The sequence below is a fragment of the Taurulus bubalis genome (genome assembly GCF_910589615.1).
Source record: "Taurulus bubalis genome assembly, chromosome: 6".
Taxonomy (NCBI): Eukaryota; Metazoa; Chordata; class Actinopteri; order Perciformes; family Cottidae; genus Taurulus; species Taurulus bubalis.
Window position 1 is genome coordinate 11,142,120 of NC_136594.1, and position 27,773 is coordinate 11,169,892.

Below are 27,773 nucleotides of genomic sequence, written 5' to 3' on the forward strand. Positions count from 1 at the left end.
TGTGTGGGGTCCATTGAGAGTACTAGGAGTAAAAGGGGGAATCCAACGTGTAACTACACAGGAATCCTTCACACTGGAATGATAACACAGGCTTAAACAAATATAAATAACTTGAACTATAAATATCGTCCCATTTCTGGGACACGGTAGAATCATCACAAATAGATTTTGTGTCGCTGTACAGCACACGAGGGGTCCTTTTCATCTTGGCCAACTGCACTGTAAATGGCTCCGTGTTTAGCACTGTGGACATGTGCAGGGTGCATTCTCTGAGTGCCGCAAAGCTCCTCCATTTATCAGATACCAGAGATTAATTTGGATGAATGATGTAGCAGATGCACAGTTTGTATATCAAACCCCACCTTCTAATAATGGAATCCTCTGCTCTTTTAAAGCCATGTCGGCTGATTCAATAGGCGCAGCTGGAGTTTGGACTGACCGTCTGCTAGTTGAATCCTACCAAATGCCACGAAGCTTTATGTTATTTTCCATGACTATAAATTCTTCTGGAGATATAGGGGCAGTTGTTCCATGAGGGCCAGCATAGTGACACATTTATAGGGCTACTTTCATTCAATACAAGAATAAGGATAATAAGGAGAATACATTTATGAGTATTACACTTGTTTTATTCTAACACGTGAGACAAGCAAGCTAAATGTTTTTTTGAATTAAAGATAGCGTTTATTATTATGGTCTAAATTTATCAGTAGACCTAAAAAATAATATCATTAATATATCAGGCCAAACTTTCTGTTTGCATTTGTGCTTCACATTGTACAGTTGCAATGTCATTTCAAAGTTAATACTGACATTGCACAGCGCACACAAAACAGGTCATGTTATCTGATGCAAATTGCCCAGCCACTGTGTTTGCGCTACTGCTGATGTGCACCAAATTAATATGGAGGCCGCTGTGTTTTTTAAAGCCTGATAAAAGATTGACTGACTTCTCTCTTAACTGATATTGACGCTTCTTAATTCTTTATCAAAACAAACTAAGTCAAAATGATTTCTCCTGTCCTTCAGACAGCACCCGTAGCTCTGTGCGTTTTCACAGCCAAAATCCAAACCCTGCAACTGTCTCCTTCTCCGACAAGATAATGTCCACAACACACACACACACACACACACACACACACACACACACACACACACACACACACACACACACACACACACACGAGCATGCAAAACACACACTTCACTTTTTTTAATTAGCGGTGTCAACCCGGTTTTCCTCCCTGGTTTTCACAGTAAACTATTGTTGTTACTGTGATTATGGAGAACCATAGCAACACTGTCCATTGTCAGCGTGGCAGAGACACAGGCCTCCACTTGCCCGTTGCACTGAAAAATAGCTTGAAAATGTAAATGAGGGATTATTGAAATAGTCACATTCTGAGACAGAGGCAGCTCCGTGAGCATTCAGCACATGCCAGACACAGCCAGGGCCTCCTCCTCCGTGTAGGAGGAAACCGGCAAGACAAAGATAGGACACAAGGGAAAAACAGAGATAACAAACAGACATGACCACCAATTGACAGTTCGACACGGCCCCAGGACTGCAGAAACCTGCGCGATATCCGAGGTGGAGAGCCTCTCTGTGGGTGTTCATTGTACAGTAAATGAACTGCTGAAACATATTTGAAGTGATGCAAAGTGGAGTGATTTATTGGGTCAGCTCCACTGATGTATGCTATGCTACATTCCCGACATGCCTATCACTGACAGAGAGATTAGCAAAAGGCTTTTTCTTGGGGTTACGTTTGATGTCTTTTTCTCGCAGCGATGGAGGATTCTTGAGTGCCGTGTCCATGTCGATGATGGTTTTAAAAGGGAAGGAGGAGCTATTTGTTTTACGGTACTAAAAAACTGGAGAAACAAATTGAGAGAGAAGAAGGAAGCACAGCAATATGGAACAATTATAATGGCTCTTTCTACGGAGGTACTGTTTCTTAGGGAATTGAGTGAAAGAAAGAGAGGCAGAAGTAGAACGGTGAAGACTGTGACATGCTTGACATTCATGCTGGCATTTTACAGCAAAACTGCTCTTGGGTGGTGTCTCTTCTGCTAGGGGAGGAAAGGAAGCTGTGAGAAAATAGTTTAGAGTGACATTCACTCCTCCGCAGTTTGCACAGTGCAGCACCAGGCATGTTGCTGAGATGGGTAAGAGGAGGAGAAGGTGCTGGGGGAGAGGTCGATCGACGAATCTCACCCTCCATTACTACTCTCGCTGGCTGATGATCCACAGGAAGAAAGATAGGAAGGTGACTGGCCCACACTGGTGGGGTTAAATAGCCCAGCTCTTCTTCTTCAGACAAAAGGAAATGGGTTAGAGGGGCTGGGGGAGTGGGTGGGATTGGGGGTTTGATTGAAGATAAAGTAGTAAAGGGTGGAGAAAGAGGAAGAAGGGCAGCAGAGAGACACAGAGAGAGACAGGGATTTAGTGAGAACGAAAAGCACCACCCAATGGATTAGAACACCTCTGACCACACCACATTCCTGGAAAGTAAAGAGGAACATTATGTAGCAAAGAGGATTACACTTGTGGGAACTGGATGTGAGAGAAGTATCAGAAGAATTCTCGGAAACATGGGAGAAACAGTGGCAGTGTTTTTTAATCCAATCTCCTCCTGCTCTCTTTTCTCTTCAGCATTCCTTCGCTGTAATGGGGGTGAAATAGGATCTGAGAGAATTACAGTATCTCACGGATTCAGAGGATCCCTTCTCAATTGGTAATTTGGAGGTTCAAAGGTAGACAGGACTTACCAGTTATCACTGCTTGACTAAAAACACTTGAGCCTCAAGAATTTCAGACCCTGCCCTCTCTGCCGATCCATCTATCCATCCAGTAACCCTTCCTGCGGCAGTCGGTGGGGGAGTGACGGGAAGATAATACAGCTACCTCTGACTGTTTTGCACGCTTCAAATCATTCAAACCCTATTGAAGGATGCGGTAACTTAAGCTGCAAAGTTACGCAAGCCTACTGCATACCTGCCAACTCTTCCCAAGACAGAAACACTCGCCGCAGAACTTAGCTGCAAATAAGCGCTATGGATGAGTATTGGTGTCAGACGTTTTAGTCGCTAAGAACATGAATAACCAGTGCAGCATTGTCCAATAAGAGCTTCCCTTTCTTTTAGGAGGCAGGCAGGTAAATAAAAAGAGCAACACATTCCCTTCAATGTCTTTTGGAACTAAGGTTTTATTCAAATTATAGGATTTAATGCTCAATCCATATTATTTTTATTTTTTTTTACCACAGATCCAATCTTTCTGTTCACATTTCCTGTTTGAATTGACCTATATCTGACATAAGTTTGACTATGCAATTGTTATACCATGTGATTTCATTAAATCCAAGTCTGTTTGATGAGTTAATTTACATTTTAAATGACTGACAACAAGGCAAAAAGTCGAGGAAAACCTGCGCTAACATATTGTTACATTGAACAGAGCTCATTTCTTCTAAAAGATAATTCATAATTTCTTACGACACATAAACAGACACTTTGAACTGGATTTCACATAATTTGGTTTTCAATTTAGCTCCATGTAAAGTGAATAAACATGATGTTTTTATTTATTTTTACGTTTTTATATCTGCTTATTCATAAAATGGGAGTCCTACTGACAACAAATCAAACAGTAGAACTCAGTAATATAGAAAAAGTATTTTTTAGGTATCCAATATGACCTTTCGCACAGCAGTCACATGGCCGATAATCGGATATGTATCGGATTTAGGACCACAGGTGGCCGAGATCTGATTGGAAAACAATTGATTTCAGTGTCCAAACTATTCTCACACACTAAATCTGATCTGTTTCATATGGGGGCAACATTCGCATGTAATATGAAAGTAGCCGAAAACATCCTCAAAATCTATGCAAGAAATTACAAGTTTATTACCTATATAATCAAAGGAAATAAAATACAATAACCTTGCAATGTTGGTGCTGTGCTGGACTGCATTACAGTGAAAGGTGTTTTGAATATTGCCAACCCACATTTAAATATTTGTGCCTGATAACACATCTTTACATTGTTTGGACAAAGGATAAACTTGAACAATATCCCATGAAATTGTTAAACAGAGCAGCTTTATTGAAACCTGAGGCCGTGGTATAATGCCACAAATCTGCCCCAGAGACAAACTCTGCATGATTATCTGATGCGATCTGAAACCGACACCCGTGAGACTTAATAAATGCAAAGAAATGTGCATCATGAGGTATATATAATAAAATATAATCTGTGCTCTACATCTCTTGAGCACTGTTGTTCATTGAACGGACATTTTGCTCCATGATGAAAACAAAATCTGCAGGAAGGTGATGACATTATTGATCTGATTGCAACAATCACTCAACACAATCAAGCAAGGTGCTGAGATCTTAATGCGGCTTCAAGATATCCCTTTCCTGTCTTCATCCATGTGACACCTTCCTGCCATTCTCCATGCCTTTTCATTGGTTCAGTAATAATAATAACAGTCCTGCAAGACAGCACTTGGTATGAGGACATGCTGCCAGTACATACAGTCTTAAATGATAATTGATGGAAAATACACAAGATAATGACGTGCACAAAATACTTACTTGCAGCTGTTTGACTGTTAACAGCAGACAGAAATAAAAACAGACAGAGCAGCATATGTTTCTAAACCAACAACACCAAAGTATCGGTCTACACCTAGACTAAATAAAAACATGACATTTATTGGAGACGACAATGTGCCTTCACCAAGATCCAGTGTAGGTATAGTGAGAGGTCCAGATAATGGTTATAAATATGTATATATGTCTGTCCTTTGATTTTCTCCACAACCGTTCATCTGATCGACACGCAGAGTGTCGTGCTCGTTCTCTGTGGCTCGCTACAATATTAGCTGTTATACTACTAAACAGCATCCCGTCACTCGCTACAGTGCACTCAAAAACAGAGACTGGAGAGACAAAAAGCTACAGGACATATTAATCAGTAATTACAATACAACTGTTCATCTGCTCGATGAATGTAAAATTTGGAGGCTTATCCATACACAATAATTGGGGCTTTGACTTAATTAAAGACATACAATGTTTCTGTGAGCTTTGGCACCCACACGATGGGTATACTTTGTCATGATAGTTGTATTGCTCAGGACCCAAGGAAATGCAGTGAATATGGATTTTTGACTTTTGGAATTTGGATGAGCGGTTATCCAGAAAGCTGCAAGCAGCAACACCAGAGGCCAAGCAAGTACTCTATAAACAGATATAGGAACAAATTGCATTCTTACTTCAACCACAGCTCAAGACTATCAAACTTGAAATGTGATTAATTATATAGTTGGCTGACAGAAAAAGGGGAAAAAGAAGAAAGCAGCATCTGGAGGCACTAGAGCTGTATTGCTTCTGATGCCAATCCACCAGCAATATCTTTTTATAGCGTCTTAGCATCAGGTCAGCTACACTTAATTAAATCCACCTGCACGGAATAATCATCTTATTAAAATGATTGGATCAGCATGGGGGTGTTCTGCCAAATTGTTAAACAGATTATCCCTATAATGAGTTTATTTGTGCAGCGAGAGCTTTTTCGTCTGTCCTCACCATGCTGTATGACAGATCCAATTCTCATCAGCACCAAAGGTGAGAAGCTCTTTCTAAAAAAGATAGGGATTCTTTAAATACTGCTTATTATTCTTGACAGTTGAGTGCCTGTTACGTTAATGATGAACATAATCAGATTCATTCAAATGACACCCATTCAGGTGTTGAGAAGACAAAACAAAGAAAGTGAAATAACCACTGTGGGGAAATCATTTGGCAGATGAAAAGAGCTGGCACTAAAAACAGAGACAGTCCTTGAAGAATAAATCTCTCATAATAATACCAGCTCATAAAAGTTTGACAGGAAAATATGGCTTTGATTCTGAGAGCGGTGAAATCAATACAGTATCTGCTTTGCTTTGCGTCTGGTGTCAACACTGATGTTTCCTCTGTGGTTTGTTTTTGCTCCATACAAGCGGTGCTCCGCAGGTGTTTAACACTTTTGTTAATCAGATCTCCTCCAGGGTCACATATCTGTCCACGTCTCCCACTTAGAGCAAAGTGTCCCCAATATCTCTCTGCACATGGAGGTTGATATGAAGTAAGTCAGCCTTACAGGATTGTATTGCTTGATTCCACTTACTAATCATTAAGCATCTTCTTCGGGGGGCCCATCATACCCCCAAAATGGGAGTTCACTTTTAAACTTGTGTTGTTGTTATTGTTTTTTTTTAATTGAACTTAAATAATTTGCAGAACGTGAGGTAAGTACTGAATTGGATACCAACCTTCAACATGGTTCACATTGTTTTAATTATTATTAAAAAAAGAGAGCACAAGACACATGTTGAGGGGAAAATCTTGGGGAGGGGTCGCCTATAACAATAGGAAGTTTACTGTATGTGTTGTATTTGCAACACGGACCAAAATTGTTGTTGCACCTCAAAGAAACAGACTAAAAATAATAAAGTTGTGTGGGATCAGGCTATTATGTGAACGCAAACATCAGTAATGTCAAACCAATTATAATAATAATAGTTTGGAGACATGACTATCATGTTATGTATGTGAGCTTGGCTTAAATTGCTGTATGATGTTTTACAGTATATCACTGTGACTACTTGACCTTTAGCAGCATTGAGATCAGGAAAGCAGCACTCCGCAACATATTTCCCTCCTCCAGTAGACTCATCAAGATAATTGACGTAGGATATTAGAATGCTTCAAAACATTGGCCAACTGAGACATCAATAGTAAACCTCAAATCAATGTTTAATGGAGGCTGCATTTAAATGAGAAAATCTAATCTATGGTTTGACAATAATTAAATTGGTTTGCATCGCATCTGCCAGATCAAAACAGAATCCAAGGTTATCTCCACCTAAATAGGCGGAAAGGGCATGTCTGCCACTCAAAGCTGAGTAAAACAGAAAGCTCTGTAAAACGTCTAGAGCTTATTGGATAAAGGGGCTTCGATGGACACTTGAAAGTACAGTTTCATCTTGAAAGGCCTTGGAAGTCACATTTGTCAGTCTTAAGTCTGTCTGAATGATTGGAAACAAAGTCTATTGTAGTTGGATATGAGACGCCTGTTTTCCTCTCCCCTTTGTTGCAGATTAAGACAGCCGTCTGTCTGGGCAGACAGGAGCCACCTATAGCCTCCAAAAGCAGGATGAGTCATTTGGAACATTCCGGAAAGGATTTTAACACCTCTACACCCCCCTCACCCACCAGTACTACCTGAACCCTTGTTCTTAATTACACACTATCCTATTCCTGTCTTAGGGCGTGAATTCCACAAGTATTTTCAAGCTGTTGGGACACTTTAACAATTTTCAACATGTCCAATCTCTCAAGGATGAAATTGCACAAAAACTCAAACACAAACAAAAACACATTTGACATCTTTCAATAGCATTGGTTGCACTCCGCCGAGCTGAGTTATCTCAGGTCAGTAATTGAGATGTTATCTTCACAGGAGAGGATGCACCCTCGGGATTATTTAATATGGCATCACCATTCCTTTCCATTTGAGCTGAACTAGTGCTCTCTCTTTCTCTCTCTATACCTCCTTCCCTTTTGGTTAAAGCATCTCACCACTATAGGCTGGTGGCAAACCTCCAGGAGTGTCAACTTTAATATGCTAGTGTTGTGTGGTGGAGATCTGACCACAATAAACAATGGTTACCATGTCATCGCTCAGGGCACTGGTTCTCCTTCACTTAGTTTTCATGTGAAAAACATGGGTGGTCTGCAAGGTGTCCTAATATTATAACTCTGCCACATTTTTTTGTGTCATACGTCTCAATACGACATAGAAAACGTCACATGCAACTGCAAAGTAAGACAGTTTTCACAAAGTCTACAAGTTACGAGCGAGATCTCACCTTGATTGCAGGTCTTGCCGGTGAAGCCAGGGTGGCACTTGCACGTATTAGGTCCCACACAGTCTCCGTGTTTACAGCCAGGCTGGCACACAGCTGTTCAGGGGGATTCAAAGAGGAAGAGGCAGATCAGTGCAGCGTCCTGGCAGACTACTTGTTCCAGATCAGGATGACAAAGCACTTAATCCTACTGCTCCTTGACTTGGCTGTAAATTATCTGTTTCCTTCACATTACAGCAATAACACAGAATGATGCCTCATTCATAGAGGAAATGTGTTTGTTTGTTTCTCCTTGTGTGACAATGTTATTATCATTGACTAATGGTAATAGAGCAGCCATTCTCAGCCAACAACATCATTTTCGCATTGGACGGAGCTGGAAAAGTTTTATTGTCCTTACTGATACTATATCATTTCACATTGGGTGAGATAAATGAGAAATTTGACCTTTTAACACCAAGCAAAGTTTGAAAAGTGATTTTCCTGGTTTGAAAAATAGAGCATTGATATTTACTCTGGCACCCAGCCAACAAGGATTTCCTAAGCAAATAATATTTCCCCCCTTAGACTGAAGCTGAAATAATTAGAGCACCAAAATAGTAGATTATAATGAATGCCAAAGAGCTGCCCTGCAGATCGTACATCGTGTGCAGATGGTGGTATTTTGAGAGTGGTAGTTGGGGGAGATGCACAGCTTCACTAACTCTGTGTTCTGTCTCAGTGCGCTGGAGGCTTACTCTGTTTATCTGACTGTGCTTACTGCAGCTTGCTGCTTAGCATGTCTGATACAAGGGGTCTCAGCCAAGTGTTGTTCATTTTCATTAAAAGCTTCATTAATTCATTCTTCATACAGTGCAATCTGAGGACTTAATCGTCACTGTGGTGGAAGAGGAAATACATAGGCCTGTGTGTGTGTGTGTGTGTGTGTGTGTGTGTGTGTGTGTGTGTGTGTGTGTGTGTGTGTGTGTGTGTGTGTGTGTGTGTGTGTGGAGATTTTAGGTGAGACATTTTATCACACCAACTAGTTGTTGTGTATCTTGAAAGGTGTGCTGGTGTAGTTTTAAGGCCTTAAACACCGGCGACTTCTCATCTGTGAATATTGTATGTCTGGCACTTTTATTGTGAAATTCAGTATAAGAACAGTAACAGTGAATCTGGTATGCGCTGCCTTAGACAAGATTGAAAGTAGAAATAAAGTTAAACCTTTTTGCAGGACAATTTGCCAGGACTACATTTACATGATGTACAGTGATGCACATTGACTCTGAGGAATCCTGCATAACTTAATGCTATTGTTTTGCCGTTGGATATTCTTGTCTTGGATTGTGCAGCATTGTGGAGATACTCACTCTTTAAATGCTTCCTGTTTTCAATGTTTTTTTCAGAAAAAAATAGAAATAAGTTGAAAGCTGCTTTAACTTCATCTTATAGAACTGACAAAGAAAGGGCTGAATAATATGCTCTATATTTGAAATGCATACTTTCAGAATTGAGTTACACTCTCAGACATTTCCATTCGTACACATTCAGCATGCAGGGCGGCAGTTCTACCCTGAAAGAACATCTTTAGCTGCTCAGGTTTCAGTCTGTAACATTGTTCAAACTGAATTCAAAAGCATTAAGGTATGTGATGAATCCTTTAACTGGAGTCGATAACATCTCCCGACTCATTCCACTTGATTTGGCTTTGTAATTAAATAGAAAGAAACTATTGTTATCCCACTTGGAGAGACCTGTGATATGAGCCAGGGTGTTTAACACACCGAGCAGTCAATGTTCACAATTACAAATTAAAAATGGCCCAATTTGTAGAAGGAAAAGAAAAAGAGTTTATTAGACCTTGGTCTGGCCAGCAGATGAAATGAATGAAGCTTGTGATGTTGATAGTTGGAGGGAAGTCAAGTGGAGGGCTTTTTGTTATTCTCCTACATGGGGGAAGACTTGATTAACAGAATCAGAGGCGGCCATCAACAGGCTTTGCCTCTGAGGGTATTTTTAAGCCTCCTGCCTGCCAGAGAGATCAGGGAAATGACCAGTGTTCATTAACCACAGCAGAGGACGACTAAAATGGCCAAGGCAGCTGGAAGGCCAAACATAGCATGTGTGACCCTCGTTCCATGAACACCATCTAAACATGCCAAGTGATGACACACTTTCACTCTGGTTTACATCAGCCATTCCTCAGGACTGCTTTCTGCTGCGACTGATTCTTTTGATTTATTGGCTGTTCATGGATGCCTGATGGTAAACACAGGGGAAAGCATTATGTTTTAATTGATGCTGATATTGTGTATGAATGTTTATACTAATGTAATGCATTACTTCATAGGGGGTCAGACAATCATTACTTAATCAATCACAAGTTGCAATCAAAGTAATTACTTAAGACTGCTTGTAATCATTATTTCATTATTGTTTGATTTGCTGATTGTTTTTTATTAATCAATTAATTGTTAGAAAAGTTCTGTCTTTTAAAATTGCTTAATTGTCAGACTAGCACTAAAAGAACAAAAGTAGTCAAGGTATAATGATATGCTTATCAAACAAAAAATGTAAAAGAACTATTTGCATTTTTGATTGATGAACGCGAAAATCAATTATCAAATATGTTCAACTGATTAACAAATAAATCATTATTACATACTATACAGAGGACAGCCACTCTTGTGTCTGGGGTCTGCTTTTGTTCTATCCAATTTGTATGCAGTGAAAATGTCATCGATCGACCAGGTAATGTTATGGTGAATATTTCATTTACCCAAGGGATGAAATATGAGGACATTGGCATTCTCCACCTGACTAATTTTTATGTAGTTACATATGCAGAGCATCTCCAACTGCAGTAAACTGCTCAGTTTTTACCCAGCACCATGTAGTTGGATATATTACGGACATATTCATTAAAAAAAAAACATTATTGCTTTAATGGTTTCATTAGTATTCAATGGTGTCGACTAGAGGGTTGGTTGAATCTTCATAAAACTAAAGAACTTCAGCATAATTCATGTTAAGACACAGCAGCTTTAGGTGAAAACAGGTCCTCAGAGTGTAAGCTGTTTGCATAACACTGAGGCCGGAGGGAAGAAGATGGCTGCTACCAAGGGGTGCGAGGGGTTAGTGGGGGGACGGCTTGACTCTATAAATAAGTGAGTGAGTCCAGGATTCAGAGGATGTGCCCCCAGCAATTCATGTCTAGCACGATTATTTCAAGAAACATGTGGAGCTAACCTTGCGGCTGGCACCTTATCCCGGCTACTCTGTGAGTTAAGGCGAAGAGAGCTGAAAAACAAACAGCCGAACAAACAAAGATTGCGGGCATTGTTTAGTCTTTGAGAGCAAAAAAATAAACATGATGTTAGAAGGCAGAGCCTGGTCATTTTGACAAGCAAATGTTCCTGAAAAAAAAAAAGACAAAACACACACACACAGTCTGGAGTTCTGGAGTCACACATATTCCCACTTGCCTCGAGGTATAAGCACATTTTGATGCATTTACATTTGAGTTCTAAAAATGTAAATTATGTCTGAATCAAAAAACTATCTCCGGAGATGTTCTCTTTTTCTCTGGACAACATATTCACTATCACTCACATCTAAATGGAAGTGAATGAAGCAGCTTTCTCTCATACTCTGTGAATTCAAATGTACACCACTGTGCTGAAAGATGAAAACACCACCAATATCGTTTAAGGAGATCACTGTCCTGGTTTCTTCAATATGAAAATAAACGCTGCAGCTAACCGACTGTGGAGAGAGATGTTTAAATCAGCACTGTTTCAACGTGCCTTCAAAGGCGGAAATTCGAAACATGTGCCTTTTATTTGCGCATATATTCCCTCTAATTTGTACAAGCAAACCCTTCCATTTTGTTTTCACCTTGTTACCTCGAGCAGATGAAAAGGCAATCTTTTCAGCTGCCTTTATAGCCCAGTGATCATAAAATAAAGTGGAACAGACAAGGAAACTGCACAGACAATCATGATGAAGTGAATTACTGAAACTGATATCACTTTTCTGCTTTTGTCGCTCACTTTGTTAGCTCGAATTACTAATTTGAAAACTCTGCTTTAATCCTGTAAACACCATGTGTTGAAACAAAGACTGCACTCAATCAAACTAAATCCAAGTTTTAGTGGATATGTAAAATCCACTTGGACCTCTGAGGAAATGATGTGTGATCTATTTAATATGGAGGTGATATTTAACCTAGTCGATTTACAATGCAGAGAAAATAAGTGTGTGTCTTTAAGACAAAAGATAATCCTTTATTAGTCCCGCAGTGGGGACATTTTCTACCAAAGCTGTGTTTTATCTTTTGGGCACCTCTAGTTAATCAAACACCAGTCAAGTCCTTCATAGCTGAGTGGTTACACACGGCCCGCTCCTGTCTTCTTAATGTTTAACTGTTCCGGTCTTTTAGCTTAAACATTTTTGAGCTTAAGCCAAGTCAAATCTTTGAGGAGCCAACTTGCGTCTTTGCATTTACTTTGCAAAATTAGCTGTGAACACTGCATTATTCAATGTTTGCGACTACAGTATCAGTCTGTCCAAACAAGAATGTTGATATCAGACAATTCTGCAAAACCCAAGATTACATTCAATAAAAAAAAAAAAATTGTATGTGTTCCTACCAAGCCACAAACTTGAAGATCAATGATAAATCACAAACTGACTCCTTTAAAAATATGTATTTAATCAATATCAGCACATGGCAACTATTAAGATGATTAACTATGGTTAAAGTATAGTTAAGGTGGAGCAACTCAATCACTTGGTTAAAGTTGCTCAATAAGAAAGTCAGAGCATATCCATTTCCTCCACAACATGGTGACACCTGAGCCGGCAACTCTCAGCTAGCGGGGCTAGCCGTGGGTGGGGACTGGAGGGTGGGTGCCGTAATGCCTCGTCGACGCCGTTGGTCGGGAGGACGTTATCAGCTGTAACCAGCGTGTCGGCCCAGTGCAGAGCGGCCGCCGTGAGCGAGCTGACTGGGGCATGCTCGCATGCACTAACTTGTACTAACACTTAAATGCATCCTCGGCCAGTCTGGTAAATGTTAACAGCGTTCAGAGAAACTTCATTCTCTGCTCAGGTAGGCATCACTGCACTGAACATTTGTGTTTGATGCTATATTAATGCTCTGAATATCGCATAGAAAACCATTAGGGTTAGGGAACAAAGAAAAACAAAGAAACAAATGTCCAATGTGACCTCATTCAGATGAAGTGGGCTGTATCATCATCAGTTCTTTCGTCAGTTCGTTCTTGCTTTTCATAGCAAAACCACAGACAATTTAGCGTTTCAGAAAGTCTAATATGGATGAAATTAGTTCCAAATTCACAACTGCATTACTGGATATTAGGTATTACTGGATCTCAAATGTATTACAATTATCGAAGCTCCTGCTACGACTGACTGAGTCATGGGATCAACTTGATTAGACAGCTTTCCATCTTCATCAAGAGTTGAAGAGGAGAAAAGTATTTTTTTTCCCCGTTGACTGTATTACACTGGAAATGCAAACGTTCAAATGCTCACAGTAGCAGTAAAATGTTCATGATGGCAGCTGGTTAGAATAAGTGGCTTCAAGTGTGGCTCTGCCTGCCGGATGGCCTGTCAGAACATTACAAGTGGAGCTTCAGTCTACTATAAATCTAAAGCCCCTCTCTCTCTTTCTCCATCTGCCTGGTTTTCTCACTTGTCTCTCTCCCTCTCTCTGTTTCTGTTTCTGTTTCTCTCTCTTTCTCTCTCTCTCTCTCTCTCTCTCTCTCTCTCTCTCTCTCTCTCTCGAATCGATGTCTCTCTACCCCCACTCAGCAATAATTTCTTAACTCCTTACCTTTGAACCATTTCCCCTTACACCTCAGGATTTTTACTTTCTCCAACTTTTAGTCCTTTCACTCCTCTCTCCCTCCCTCTTTCAGTTCTGAGAGCTTTAAAAAAAGAACGAATCAGGGTTGATCTATTAAGTTTCTCATTCTTTGAGAGAAGTCTCACAAACCGATCGGGGAGCTCCATGGCTGAGAAACCTCAGCTTCAATCCTATAGCTTCAATCTAATCTCTTCTATCGTCACAAAAAAAAAACTTAGCAAGACCTAAATTCTGTACTGACTGCATCCGCTCACACAGAAGCACACACCCATGATTATACTTCCCTTCTTTTCCAAACCTTCCACCTCTCTCCTCCAATGTTTAAATCAGCACCTTACCGACTGGATAGAGTACTGATTGTAGTCTCAAGTGAATGGGTTTGAGTCGTGCACCCCGGCAGGAGCATTTGGAAACATTAAGGCGAGCACTGACCGAGTGATTTACCTCACAGGACAGATTTGTTGAAATAAAAGTAGTGGAGTGAAAGTAATTTAGCAGCTCGGTATGGTGGTTCAGCTCAAACTCATATTTTTGGCTCAACTTGTAACATGTGGGACTCCAGAACAACAAAGAAAACATGTTCACACACTGTTGTTTGGCTGGTTAAGTAATTTATGCAAACATTACTTTTTTAAATGTGACTCTGCTTGATTTATTATAAAATAAATGTAACATGATGATGTTTCGTCTCCCTCAATTTCTAGAGGCAAACCAACAAATGTTTTGTCTTGTGACAACAACTGTTTGGGATTTAAATGGGCAAAACATGTGTACATGGCTCTTGTCTCTTGTCTAAAACTATAAACCTAATTAAGTAATTGTTTTGTTTCTCGTCCTCATTCAAAACCCACATCTATTCCACCTTGTCTCTGTAAATGCAGAGAGAGCCCAGTACAGATGCACTGGGAGGTATTGGGCATTGAGATGGCTGACTCCTGCCAAGAGGATTAATGCTGAGTCTGGATCCATGTTCAAAGAAACCCAGTCAAATGATACAACTGATCAGTCTGAGTGAAACACTGCTGCTTTTTCCTAAATCATTCCAGCACATACTGTGTAGTGGCAAAGCCTTGGGGAAAGGTAGGAGATTATATTGCAAAAAAATCCTCTACTTTCCAAACATGAAATCAACCCCTCTCCAGCTATACGAGTCGAGGTCTGTCTCTATTAGCATAACTTGTTTTTCTGACACCTAGTGTTTATGTAAGAATAAAATTATCATATATTGTTTCTAATAAAGATGAAGCAAGAGGTGAATAAAAGCAGAGTTGTCTTGCAAATACCTGAGGTTAATCTAGCTGAGCTAAAATAAATATAGAACATTGAGGCCATGAACTCAAGTAATATTGTTTGTGTTCAGCAGAACAGAATAAGAAATATTGCGCTGCACTTCAACATCAAGTGAAAAAATGGCACTCTGCCACTTTTTCATGAACTATGAAGAAAAAAGAAAACGCTGCTAAAGCCAGCAAATACAGAACTCTTTTAGCTACAGCAGCACAGACCTTTGGACCCAACAAGCAGTGTGTGACATGTTTTCCACAAAAAAGGATACAAAATACAATAAATATACAAAACTATAGCTATAGCATGGCATGATGAGCTTCAATACGTGAGAACATAATACAAATATGGTTATTTCAGCAATGAAAAACACAAACACAAAATGAGTGGATTAAAAAACAACAAGCTATAGGTGGCCAGAACCAACAAGCAGAGTTTCCATAGCAGGAACTTAAAAACCCAAAACATGAAGCTTCCAATATATAAGAACCTGTAAGGCTTTTGTGCTGGGTTCTTCTTTGTGTTTCACAATCCTTGACATTTTAGCTGTGCTTCGTTTGGCAGATGAGAGCAATTGTGGGACAGACAATGACAGAAGAAGTGGCACTAATCCTGACATGGATTTTCTTTCATTTCTTTGAGAATTTGAGATAAGAAAATGTAATGCCAACGAAGACAGTTATATTAAGAAAAAAAATCAGTAGAGAGATAAATTGAAGAATAAACGTGTTAAATCTACATGTCCGAGGAAGGGAAATGTAAACATGTTGCCTTGTGGTCACAGCAGTGAAATGCTGGTTTCTGCGATGTTTGTTGTTGACACATTGGCTCGACTACTACTTGCTACAGAGAAGTAAACCATTACGTTTATTTCCCAAAATGTCAAACATGTTGCTTGTTACTAAGTTCCTGCTCTGGAAAATTATGCATTCACATGGAATCAGGCAGACAGTAGACGACAACCCACATATCATTTTAGCGGACAAGACAAGAGCAGTGAAATGAGGTCGGGTTGGCCGTAAACACTGTCAATCAGATGTAATGGATGACATTTCTGTCCAAAGTTAAAATATTGAAACTTATTGCTGTCCTCCGTGACGGAATTTAAAATTTGCAAGTAAATGTTATGAGAAACCTGCACTCTGTAGCTTCACGCATTACTAGAATAATTGCATAAAATTGTGGACACAAAAGAATTCTTCAACATTGCAACACATCTGCGTGTTTCCTTTTGCCTTCCTTCTGACTTTTTGCTTGTTTTGCTGGCGGTATCCATCCACTGTATGCCTGATTCCCTGTGAGTGATTAAAGCCCCACAACAAAGCAGCAGCACCAAGGCACAGGCACCAAGCCATGCAGACGTTCGTGAGGCAACTGACCAGATCTGACACCCATTTAGCATATTCACAGTCACACCTCCCTGGGTAGCATTACAGGAGAGCAGAGGATCTTCATACAATGTAAATATGGCCGACAAAACACAAGTAAATATTTCATACAGAGGTCAAGAAAGGACACATCCTCTGAATCCTCAAGTGGCGTTGCAGGATATGAAGATGAATTGAGGATTAGTACACCTGGCGACACTGTGCATTGTGTTCATACTAATTGTTTTGGCAGCGTATAAGCTTGCATGTTTTTTGCAAAGTAGTAATCTATAATCAATCTCCCATCTGCAATTGAATGTGTCAACCTGCAGCGACACTGTCTCTCCCTCATTATGGCCACCTGCAGAGTGAATATAAATGTCAGCCTTTCCTCCGGTCCAACCAGCCGTTATCATCAATCTTTACTCAAAGATTGTCTCAGGTGTGATGCTCTGTTAGCTGTATGTGTTTCTCTTGTGACAGCGTGCGTGCATGTGTGAATGTGGTCCCCCGAGCCCTTGGTTACTGTGTTGTGTTGCAGCATTTCTTGTGTCTAATAGCATCTTTGACCCCAGCTTGAAACCTCACAACCTTGTTAGCCCTATTTTCCCCCAGCAGCAGCAGCAGAAGCAGCAGGCATGGTGGCACTCACGCTGGCAGTGACCCCAGGAACGGCGTGTCCATCCCCAGCAGCAGTCCACCCTGGCCCCGTATCGACACAGGCCGTTGGACGAGGCCATCTGCCGCGGCCACCTGTGAGGGGATGACATAATTAATAAAAGGGGAAGCCAATTCAAATATCCAAATGAAAAGCAGGGTTGTTTGAATGTTGTTCAATGTTGTTTGAAGAGAGGCTTTCATTTAATTTGCCTGCTGTAGAGAAAACAAAACTTGTGTCAAGTCATTTCTTTTTGCACAAGTAAAAGTAATTTCCATTATTTTTACTTGTTAAAGTTTTTTCCCTGGGGGAGTTTTATCTTTTCTGAATTGAGAGTCAAAGGATAGGTGTCACATGCACAGATTGTAAAGCTCTTTGAAACAAATGTGTGATTTGTTACTTGTAAATAAAACTGACTTGAATAATCTATGTCTATATTTTATAGTATGTAATAGCTCTTCAATAGCACTGAAGGGCCCAAATTATGTACCATGTAGTGTACGAAAATGTCCCATGTCAGAAAATAGTGAGGAATATCTCTTACACTTTCCCAGATCACAAGGTAACATCTTTCAATCCATTTTTGAATATGACTATCAGTCCAAAATGCAAAGCTATTTAGTGAAGTACCATCTAAGAAAAAGAACAAAAACAAATAGTCACATTTGAGAAACTTTTGACATTTTTTACTTGAACATTCTCACATAAAAGAAAAAACACTCCATTTTCTCAGGGTGTTGAAGGCTGACTTATCACTGCTTCCCTACAGCTGCAGATTATCTTTGTGTCACGGAAATAAAAGCGATAGCACATCAGATGGTGTTGGTTTGTGCGGTGTCAAACTGGAGACCTGTGTTGAAAGCATGCCAGAGCTGATTTGAATTTATCCTGCAATGTGCATCAGTGCACCAATAACACTCACGTCTGAGAAGACCACATTGCTGTTGTGTTCATTGTAAGGTTTGTGAAATGGATTTGAAGCTATACACACTGCCTAATGCACTTGAAAATACATATCTATAACATCAACAAATGTATAGAGTATGTGACTGTACCGTATGTTTAATAAATCTATTAGACAATTTCATGACTGGGAGATTAAATCATTGCTGCTTCAAGGGGAACATACAGGTATTAATGTTTATAGAGATGTAGGTTTTTTTTCCCCAAAGCACTGCAATTCCTCTAAGAGAAATTACAGCCGGATATTTTTGTTACACCATGTTCTATTCTGCTCAGAGCGAGAAATAGCTTCTTGGCAGACAGTGCTTGTGGATTACCTTTTTATCTGTACCAAGGCTCACCACATATTTATGGAGAGAATAGGGCGAAGGAATGAGTCCATTTAAGGATGCTGATGTAACTCCAAGCCGCATACTTTGAGAGCCTGGTTCTGAGATGATACCTAAAATCTAGCAAAAATAATAAATAACGCAGACCGCAATGTGTGTCGATCATTGAATACATCCAATTTATGAATGACTGACTATGGAGGTTATTAATTATACAGAGGAAATACTGTAATCCAATTACAAAAAAAGGACAAATTATCTTGATATACTTCCAATATAAAATAGATGCTTTCTTTTGTGCCTCAACGAGAGAGTGGGGTTGTTGCTCAGTATTCAAGGCACATCCTTTGCCACTATCCCTGCCTGTTAGTGTCTCTATGCCAAGATGAGGAAATGCTAATGCTTGCCCCCGCTGCCAATCACCTCATCGGAGAAAAAAACCCGATGGATGCTAAGTGAGAAAGGCAGATCCAGGGAAAATGTTTGTCTGCTGCCTGGAAAGCAGGGAGGCAGTCAGGCAGGGCAAATCTCCAAGATAGTAAGAGCTCCTCTCTTACTATCTTGGGAGAGATAGAGGAAAATAAAATAAAAAAGGAAACAAAGGGAAGTGAAAGAGAATTAAGGCAAACAAGGGTTAAAGGAAAGAAAAGAAAAGGAATTTAAGGGAAAAAGAAACGAAACGAAAGAGAAGGAAAGGAAAAGGAGCGGTCTGGACAGCAGCCAGGTGTAGATGCAACTATTTCTGGATGGTGACATCTTTCTAAAACACCTGACAACCCCTGTGACATTTCAGGTTTATTTAAATCTGGTGATTTCGCCCAGACGTTTTTCACATGCACTCTCTAATTTATTCATCGTTGTGCATACGGTACTTATCTTCTTAGCTAACAAAGGCATCCTGTGGGAAGTGTTTATGCTGCTGTGAGTGCACCTGCTCCCATATAACCTAATGGTCTCATCTTCCTTTGTGGTTATACGGCATTACAAAGTGATCACTGCACCTGATAATTCCCAGTATAAAGCCGCTCGTGGCACACACACCATCACAGTTAAAGGTTTACTCAATATTCTGTGAGTTAAAAAAAGAGCTTGGCAATATATGGATATGTTATCGACATTGTGATATGACTTAAGGTGTTTTAAAGGCTGCATTACAGTAACGTGAGGTAATAACTGAACTTATCAAACTGTTCTACACTGAAGGACTACACACAGATGTTGATACAACTAGTAAGATACTCTGATATATGTGGCACTAAATCATAGCACAAGTTAGGCATTATTGTGACGCTCCAAGCCTTTGCATGAGGACATTTTCTCCAACTTGACCTCTATGAATTGGAATACCTGTGGTATTCAACACACACACACACACACACACACACACATACACACATATATACATATACATATACATACACATATATACACACACCTGCATGACATTTTTACATTTGATTAAACACAGTTTGACTCCTATGGGCTCCCAGTTGATGGTGAGCGGGAGGTGCCTGGGAGGTCTGTTTGGTGCTGCAGAAGCAATGAGGAGATAGGAACCCTCATGAGATACAACAGGTCCTGGATTATTGAATCAAACATTTTCTTTCTCCACTCATATTTACACACACACAATCCAGTTTCATGCTCTCAGACCTGTCTTCATGCTGAATTCAGCCGTGGGCCGTTGTGCAGGCAACACGCTCTGAACTCGGAACTGAGGGTTTAATACAATTCACCAGCTCAGCAATTCATCACACTGACGCTGAATACACATTTTCTTACAACATTTATGGCTTGAGTTTCAATCAACAATGGGAGTTACGGTGACACTTCTGTAGATACATCTTGTCCCCAGTGGTATTACTGAACAGAAAGCTGGCATATGAAATGGACTTAAGCATCAAACCTGTATTTATTACCCTGGGGCAGAATAATGATCCTAAATTACACTAAGCCTTGAAGGAACCCAAGCAGATAATTATTACCCTTCACTCATGCAGTGGGACACATCTTCCTGAGCGCACACTATCAGACAGGTTTCTGCCGGGAGAACCTGAGCAGTTGATATTCACTATAGGGGCGCAATCCTTCTTCCATTGTTTTACTAATGGAGACAGAGCTGGACGATCTCCCCTGTCTGACAGTGAAGAGCAGTGAGTCCATCACTCAGAGGAGCGGTGTGGAGTGTAGCATGATAATCAGGACCATGAAGGTATATAATTCCATCCATCTATCAATCAGCCATCCGTGAATTCCTACTGAAGCATGCAAATTGTGCCTGTTGAATTGATTTCTCTCACAAACACTCAGAGATGTTGATTGCTGCTTCGTAGCATCTCGATGTGAAATACTTGCTGGGACCTGCCAGGCTTAGCTGAAGCAGGCATGAGTTTTTGGAGTCATAAGGAGTCTGGTGTCGAAATGAACCACCTCGGCTGCACGCGCTGCCAGATCTGCACGCAGACTGCCAAGTCCATCACATTAACACACATCACCGTGTGGGATGTTGACAAATATCTGAGGTAAGTGAGAAATCCGCTGTCCTATTAAAAAACACATACAAAGAAGAGATAGTGGTAAGTATTCACTGAGTGGCCAGAAAAATAGAAACACTTGTATGATGCCAATGCAATGCAGCGCAAAACCCCTGCAATAAATGCAATACTTAGATGTCTCTGTTCATACTTCTGATGTAGGAATAAGTGTTTTGTGTCAAATCTGTGGCACTTTTCAGGCATTTGCACTTCAATAGAGCACCATACTGAAAGAAATCCACCTCATTCACATCTAAGGATAAGCAAAATGTTTGAAACACCTCACATTATGTTACCTTGCTTTGGCAGACCTTTTTTGTCCTGCGTAGCTTATGATAAGTACATTAAACCTCTGTAGGAACAAGAGGTCGATGTTGTCAACAATTTTGTTGAAAAGGAGTGCACTCTTTCCAAACAAACAGCTAAGATGGTGTGCTGCAAAACAAGAGCTATAAGGATGTTTTCTTTTAGAGGGAATGACACACTTGCACTAGCATGGCACGTCTAGCTGTAGCCTGAAAAGGTTTGTAGTGAAGACGGTCATGACTCCAGTCTAGTCGTGGGTTCATTTCCCCCACTGTGGGATTCAATACCACTAACTACAGCCTTACAAATCACCACAAAATCTACTCTTCCACACCGTAAACGACAATTAGTGTTAAAGCTGGTGTTGGCCGTTTTGTGGGAAAGGCAGATAAAAACCACCCTCCTACTGCAGCTCTCATCTCTCTGTCATAAGTTCCTCCAAACACCTTTTATATAGTCAAATGTATGCGTAGAAGTCAATAATTTCATCCCAATCGTGAACCCGATACCCTTGTATAGCGGCAATTCTCTTTTTTTCCTGCAAACTTGTGGTCTTGTAAAGCCCTTTGAGATTACACACTCGGTTGGAAGAAGGTTAAACTATTAGCAACATTTCACTCAATACTGACACATGGTTTATTGCATTTACTGTCAGACTCTTTTTGATAAATCCATCTTCCTTTTTTTTATACACTCTGCAGTAGTTGTTGCCAATGCTGGAGCTAACTTTTTCGTGCAGCCGATTCCGGCAACACGCCACCTAACCTTGCATCAACTCTTGCTATCTTCATCCTTCCTTTCGATGTATAAAGGATAGGGAAAAGTGTCAATGTCACGACACACTTGACTGTTACTTGACTGAACTAGTAGGTTTTATTGTCCAAGTAGCACATATTTCACCACAACATACAGCTTCTCAATCGAGTTTAACTTACTTCACAACTGTCCTCTTTGCTGAGTAAATGTGTTTTTTTTATTAAAAAGCAGGAGAGAAGTTAGTCACAAAATGAAATGCTGTATGCTGAGTTGGTCCCTGATAAAGTTCATATGTCTTGTTTAGTGAGGTATAGCACATCAAATACAACGCTGAATAGTAAGTCAGTGGAGCCTGACTTCAGTTATTGTCCGCTCTCAGAAAACATATGGCACGATCATGCTTTATTTCAAACTGCTTGTACAAAATGTGACTTCAACAGTATTTTCACACTCATTCTCAACCCTTGAAAGCCCCAATGTGGGTCCGACATTACAACGCCAACATAACCTGGCACCAGTCCACTGCTTTGGATTATTACTGAGGAGGTCTGGTAATGTGGTGCTTGGCTGCATTGGATTTACCAATTTAGTGACATCACTCGGGAAGAATATCCTCTGCTGTATGTGTTGCCTTTCATTTAAGCTTCTATGTTACATGAAAGGGAATTGGTTGTCCTTGAGTCCGTGGTTGAACAAGGAGGGGCATCAACAACAGTACAATGTGTTTAGCAGCACATTTGCAGGTAATTATGTGCAGCTATGGGAGAACAAAATGATCTTCCCATTGATGCCCGTGAAGGACCCTTCAGGACTAGATGGATAAGCCTGTTAGGAACGCTCTCTAAAAAGGCAATAAGTGAGAGAGAGAGATCAGGTAATAAATGGCTTTTTTGCTTGTGCTGGGACTCAGGGGATATTCTCTCAATGAATTAATATTGAGGCAGAGACTCAGGCCCTGGCAAGATTATACCCATAAAAATTGTCAAATTATGGCCATGGTGACAAGCCACTCCATCAGCAGGGATGTTAATAATGTACAATATGCCGGAAAGTAAATGAGCATTACACAAAGGCAATGCGTGAAATACAAGTTAAAGCCACCAGACCATGCATGACCTGTCACACAAACATTATCCACGGTGATTAAGAAAAACCAAAGAAGTCATAAATAAAAATAACATTGTATGTGCTTGCCAACGCTCAACTCAAATTGTCTGTAATATTTCTGCCTCTCCTTCTTTTTCTCACACTTTTCCATCATGCTGAGACCTTTGATATACAAATCGCTTCTTTTGACATACTTTTGAACACAGCAGCAGGTAACTGAATTGAAAGAAGTGAGGAGGAAGCAAGGCTATAAACCTACAGATGTTGAAATCTATCAACAAGCAGTTGGAATGGCAAGTCAGTCTGAAAAGGCTTTTTGGAAAGCGTGCACACTATTTCAATCCCAAATATCTTTAATAATCTCAAACCATTTTTTGCTCAATTGAAAAAGTGCAACATGAGAGAGAACCTGTTTTTGGGGCTGAGCCTGTCTGACAGAGATACATACAGGAGAAAAAAACAAAGTACAATACACAAGAAATAAAGCACAATACTTGGCTGCATTCTGTTCGAGATGTCGACCATTTGGCAGGACTCTCTCACTGTTTGGATGATCTTGAGTTAAATTTTTTTCTGAGCTCTGGAAATCCATCTCAATATGACACGCAATAAAGAGTGATAGAAGTGTCGGTTTTACACACCTCTTGAAACTGTAAAAGAACACTTTACAAATAGGCCCACAAATAAACGTTCTGCCAACTAACATGACTAGTGCAATTGCTTTTTCCACAAACACATTGGAAAGATGTTTTTAAATAACTTGTTTCAAAGAGTGAGTCAGGGTTAGACCTAAATTACTACATGTTTGCAAAAAAAAACAAAAAAAAAACATCGAAACTCAGATGCACTATAGGCAGATCGAAATCTCGGACACATGCATTCTTTAGGGTCTGGCACGTCTCCACACCCCTGTCTGCACATACTTCATCACATTCGTGTTTGAACATGAAGCACCGGGCAATGTGCTGTCACATCACTTTATAATCTGCCGGATATCTAAGACAAGAACCGCTTGGTGTGATTGTTGCACGTGAAACCCCTGTTTGTGCTATACCGTGTGGTCCACGGCGCAAAACCAGTCGGTTTGGATGCGCTTGGATTATTACTGTTTTCATAATAAAAGTTAGGACTCATTCGCCTAGACCACGAATCAGCTCAACTGGCTACTCACTGTGCATTTGAGTCCATATCATTTAATGAACAGCATATGTTTCCACTGCTAAATTGAGCTTCGCCGTTTGGAGATCTTGAAATTATGCTCCAGTTTGCAACCATTCCAGCAGCAAGTGCTATTTTTAACCAAAGGCGCGGTTTTTGCAGAAACAGACTATACATGGATTGAACTGTGAAGCAGGCTCTTAATTAAACTCACTGATATTTCACAAGAACATCGGCGTCCGCAGATAATGAGAGTCATGTGCCCTTACCTGCCATCAAAGTCTGCACTTGCCCCAAAGCAGAAGCTGCACAACAACATCAACTTCATCCATAAATCCATGATTTTCTGGAGTTACGCGCCCACGCTGCTTGTTTTTCTCCGTAATCCACAATCGCCGGGTCGGAAACGAAACGGCGGAGGAAACAATTAGACGAAGGAGAGTTTGCGTGGCGCACGCTGGAGGTGCACAGGTAGGAAATGTCTGCTGGCGTCCTTCAGACTGGTCATGTGCGATACGCAGAAGGTGCAGGAGTGGAAACCAGTCCTCTGCCTGAAAGTGGAGTGACCCCGATGCATGTGAGTGTGTTTTGGTGTGTGCGTGTGTGTGTGTTTGTGTGTGTGTGTGGAGCGCGATGCACTCTGTCGGGAAGGGAGCGCACAGCTCTCTCTCTCTCGCTCTCTCTCTCTCTCGCTCCTCACAAGTTCACTCAGTGGGCTCTTCAGCCAACAGCACCCACTGCAGCCTCACCACTTTTTTTTTTTTTAAATAACCTGCCACCGGTTACAACGTCAGGCAACCGCACGTGAGGGACTGAGCGCGTAACGTACAGCCAGGAGGACGCGCCTCCAGAAAAAGCTGCGCACAGCGCATGCTTTGCAAATGCCTTAATTAATTGCGCAGCCTGCTGAGGCACGCAGGTGCATCGGCCACCCAGGTAGATGCTGCTCACACAGCAAAGACAAACGCGGTGTGAATTACTGGGGTTGAGTTTAGAGAGGACAAAAAGATAAGCAGCACAAAATACTAAATGAGTGTTTTTTTCCAAAGTACTTCAAAACAAATAGATAGACTTTTGTTGAACCTGTAATTATTGTAAATAAAATCACTCAGTGCCACTGCCTCGCGACTCAAAGGAGTCAGTCAATAAAATAGTTCCCCTGTAAAGACTCAATGGAAGGAAAGTGGGGAGGGGAAATGACAGGGTAACTAAACGCCAGCATTTCCAGTATAATGGAGCACGAGATGGATGAGACGAGGGTTTGATATGATTAGCCCACTGCTGGTCGTTCACAGTCACGGCCGTCGTTTGATACATGGCACTGGTGCCTTGTTACGCCCTGTCACCGATTTGATCATAAATCTATGCCGTGGCACAGAGGGTTGACATCTCCAGATGCATGTGATCGGAGAAATGCCGGTTGTGTATAATTACACTATTAATCACATGATGTTCATGACTGGACTGTAAGAATGTAATTCCATGATGATTTATTACATTTAAAAACTAGTTATGTGTATTTCAGATTCTTCACGTTAGCCACATTATTAATAAGTTATAACATTGGTATATTGTGGAGAACTAAGACTGATTGCATGACATTTTAAAAGGGTCAGTTGCAGCCAAAACACAACATACATAGTTTCTTACTAATCCCACGTGGTATTTTGTTATGAAAAGTTTCAGTTTCATTTCCTGAAGTTTGGAGATGCCTATATCTCTATGACAAAGTGATCATCTCCGCCAGGAGAATCATGTAATTATCATGCAATTGCTTGTGTGTGCACGTTTCCATGCGTCATCCATGAGGGAGTGTGCACCTCTGTGTCTGTCCACGGCTAATCTCACATTCTGCTGCAGAAAACTATATGCCCTCCAAATAGGCCGCATTATTATTGTTATCTCCGCCCGGATGATAATAAGCTCGGTCATGAACGTGACAGTGAATGCATGCTTGAGTGAGCGTCTCTGTGTGTTCACACTCTCAAAACACCTTTTATTTTCTGTTTAATACGGCCACTGACTGCAGTCTCATCACTCACTACTCTTAACCAGGCGCTTGGCCGGTAGGGGCCACTAGTGATCACATAGCTTCTCCGCACTCAGCCACACAGTGGAAAAAGAGTTTGCTCACTTATATTTTTTCGGACGGTGTGTTTGGCTATCGGCTATAAGCTAACAGCTAACGGACATGGCCAAGTATCTCTCCGCCGCTTCTCTGCGGCCAGACACACTGGGGGAAAGCAATTCGCTCAGTAGACTTGAGGCCTAAATAAATGCTAAGTTGCATCATAAACGCAGGTAGTTGCAGACACACATGGTGGATATCTGCACTCTACTGAGGGCACCTTTCTAGTTTTAGTTATATTTAGTTGAATAGAAGCAGAGAGCAGATCTATTTAAATCCAAATATGAATTCAAGGTTGTGTTGAATTTCTTGCCTGTTCTTAGACAATTATTATTATTTGAATTAAATAATTGTAAGGAGCATCAATTGAAAAATGTAATCTATAGTATTTTAACTATAATCGTTCCAAGAAACATCGGAGGAAATTATAAAGTTATTATTATTAGACACCTGTACAACGAAGCATCATTGTGGCGCTGTAGTTTTGCTGAAAACACTAACATCATTATGTCTTTCCAGAAATTAAGTCTAAATTATTCTGAAAACTGTCAGGGGTAAATGGAAAAAGAAAATGTTATTTTAGTGATTTTCTAATGACACCCTTTAATTAGGTAAAGTGAGTCATTAGTTACATCTTCACCAGACAATGTATAGCAGAGTAAAGCAGTAAATAAACACACAAATAGAATATCAGAAGGGGAATCCTAAACGAAGGATAAAGAAAGTGACAGCAGATGTGACGGGTATAGTGTGTTAAACGTCAGAGAAAAGATTACAACATTATTGGAAAGAGGGAATGTGTGCATAATAATTTGTTGTTATTCCTGACCCAATATTATTTATAAGAAAACATAAACAAGTGAAACAAAACACATTTCTTTAGTGGTAATGCATGTTTAATGATAGATATAAAAACATGTTATTTAAGATAATTAAAAGGTCATTCCATCTGGGCTTGTACTTTATATCAATGCCTGTCATAATAACTGGCAACACAGAATGGAAAATTCATACCAACCAGGAGGAACCCCAAATATGGAGCAACAAACTGAGTTTTAATTACAAGTAATAACTGAAGTTAATAGAACAATAAAAGTGCCATTATTTCTGGCTTGCTGCAGCAACAAATGACCCAGTTCAGAGCTGATAAAATTACTAGTATGCATACAGGTTTTGTTCAGTTACAGGCTTCGGTACAGCTCACATCTTGTCAACTTTTCTCTTGATGTCAATCAGTTAATACACAAAATACATCCAGCTCAATGTATCATTTACTCTAATCTGTACTTATGGAATGGCTTCAAAAGGCTGACCATTAGTGAAGAAATGCTCTGCATTTACATAGAAATAAGGTCAGATATCTTAACTATTTTGTCAATACAAAAA

The 27,773-nt window shown here is 40.4% G+C and overlaps 1 protein-coding gene across 1 annotated transcript in view; it reads right to left on the bottom strand.

Moving 5' to 3' along the window:
- The window catches only part of npnta (nephronectin a), a gene marked incomplete at its 5' end in the record, with an annotated part of 43,023 nt that extends 18,424 nt beyond the window's left edge, over positions 1-24,599 (bottom strand). The window contains 5 exons of the mRNA XM_079219057.1: positions 2,219-2,314; positions 7,929-8,021; positions 11,154-11,204; positions 17,101-17,201; positions 24,529-24,599. Of these exons, the coding sequence (XP_079075183.1) occupies positions 2,219-2,314; positions 7,929-8,021; positions 11,154-11,204; positions 17,101-17,201; positions 24,529-24,599 (412 nt within the window). The remainder of the gene's footprint in view (positions 1-2,218; positions 2,315-7,928; positions 8,022-11,153; positions 11,205-17,100; positions 17,202-24,528) is intronic.
- Positions 24,600-27,773: the final 3,174 nt, after the last annotated feature.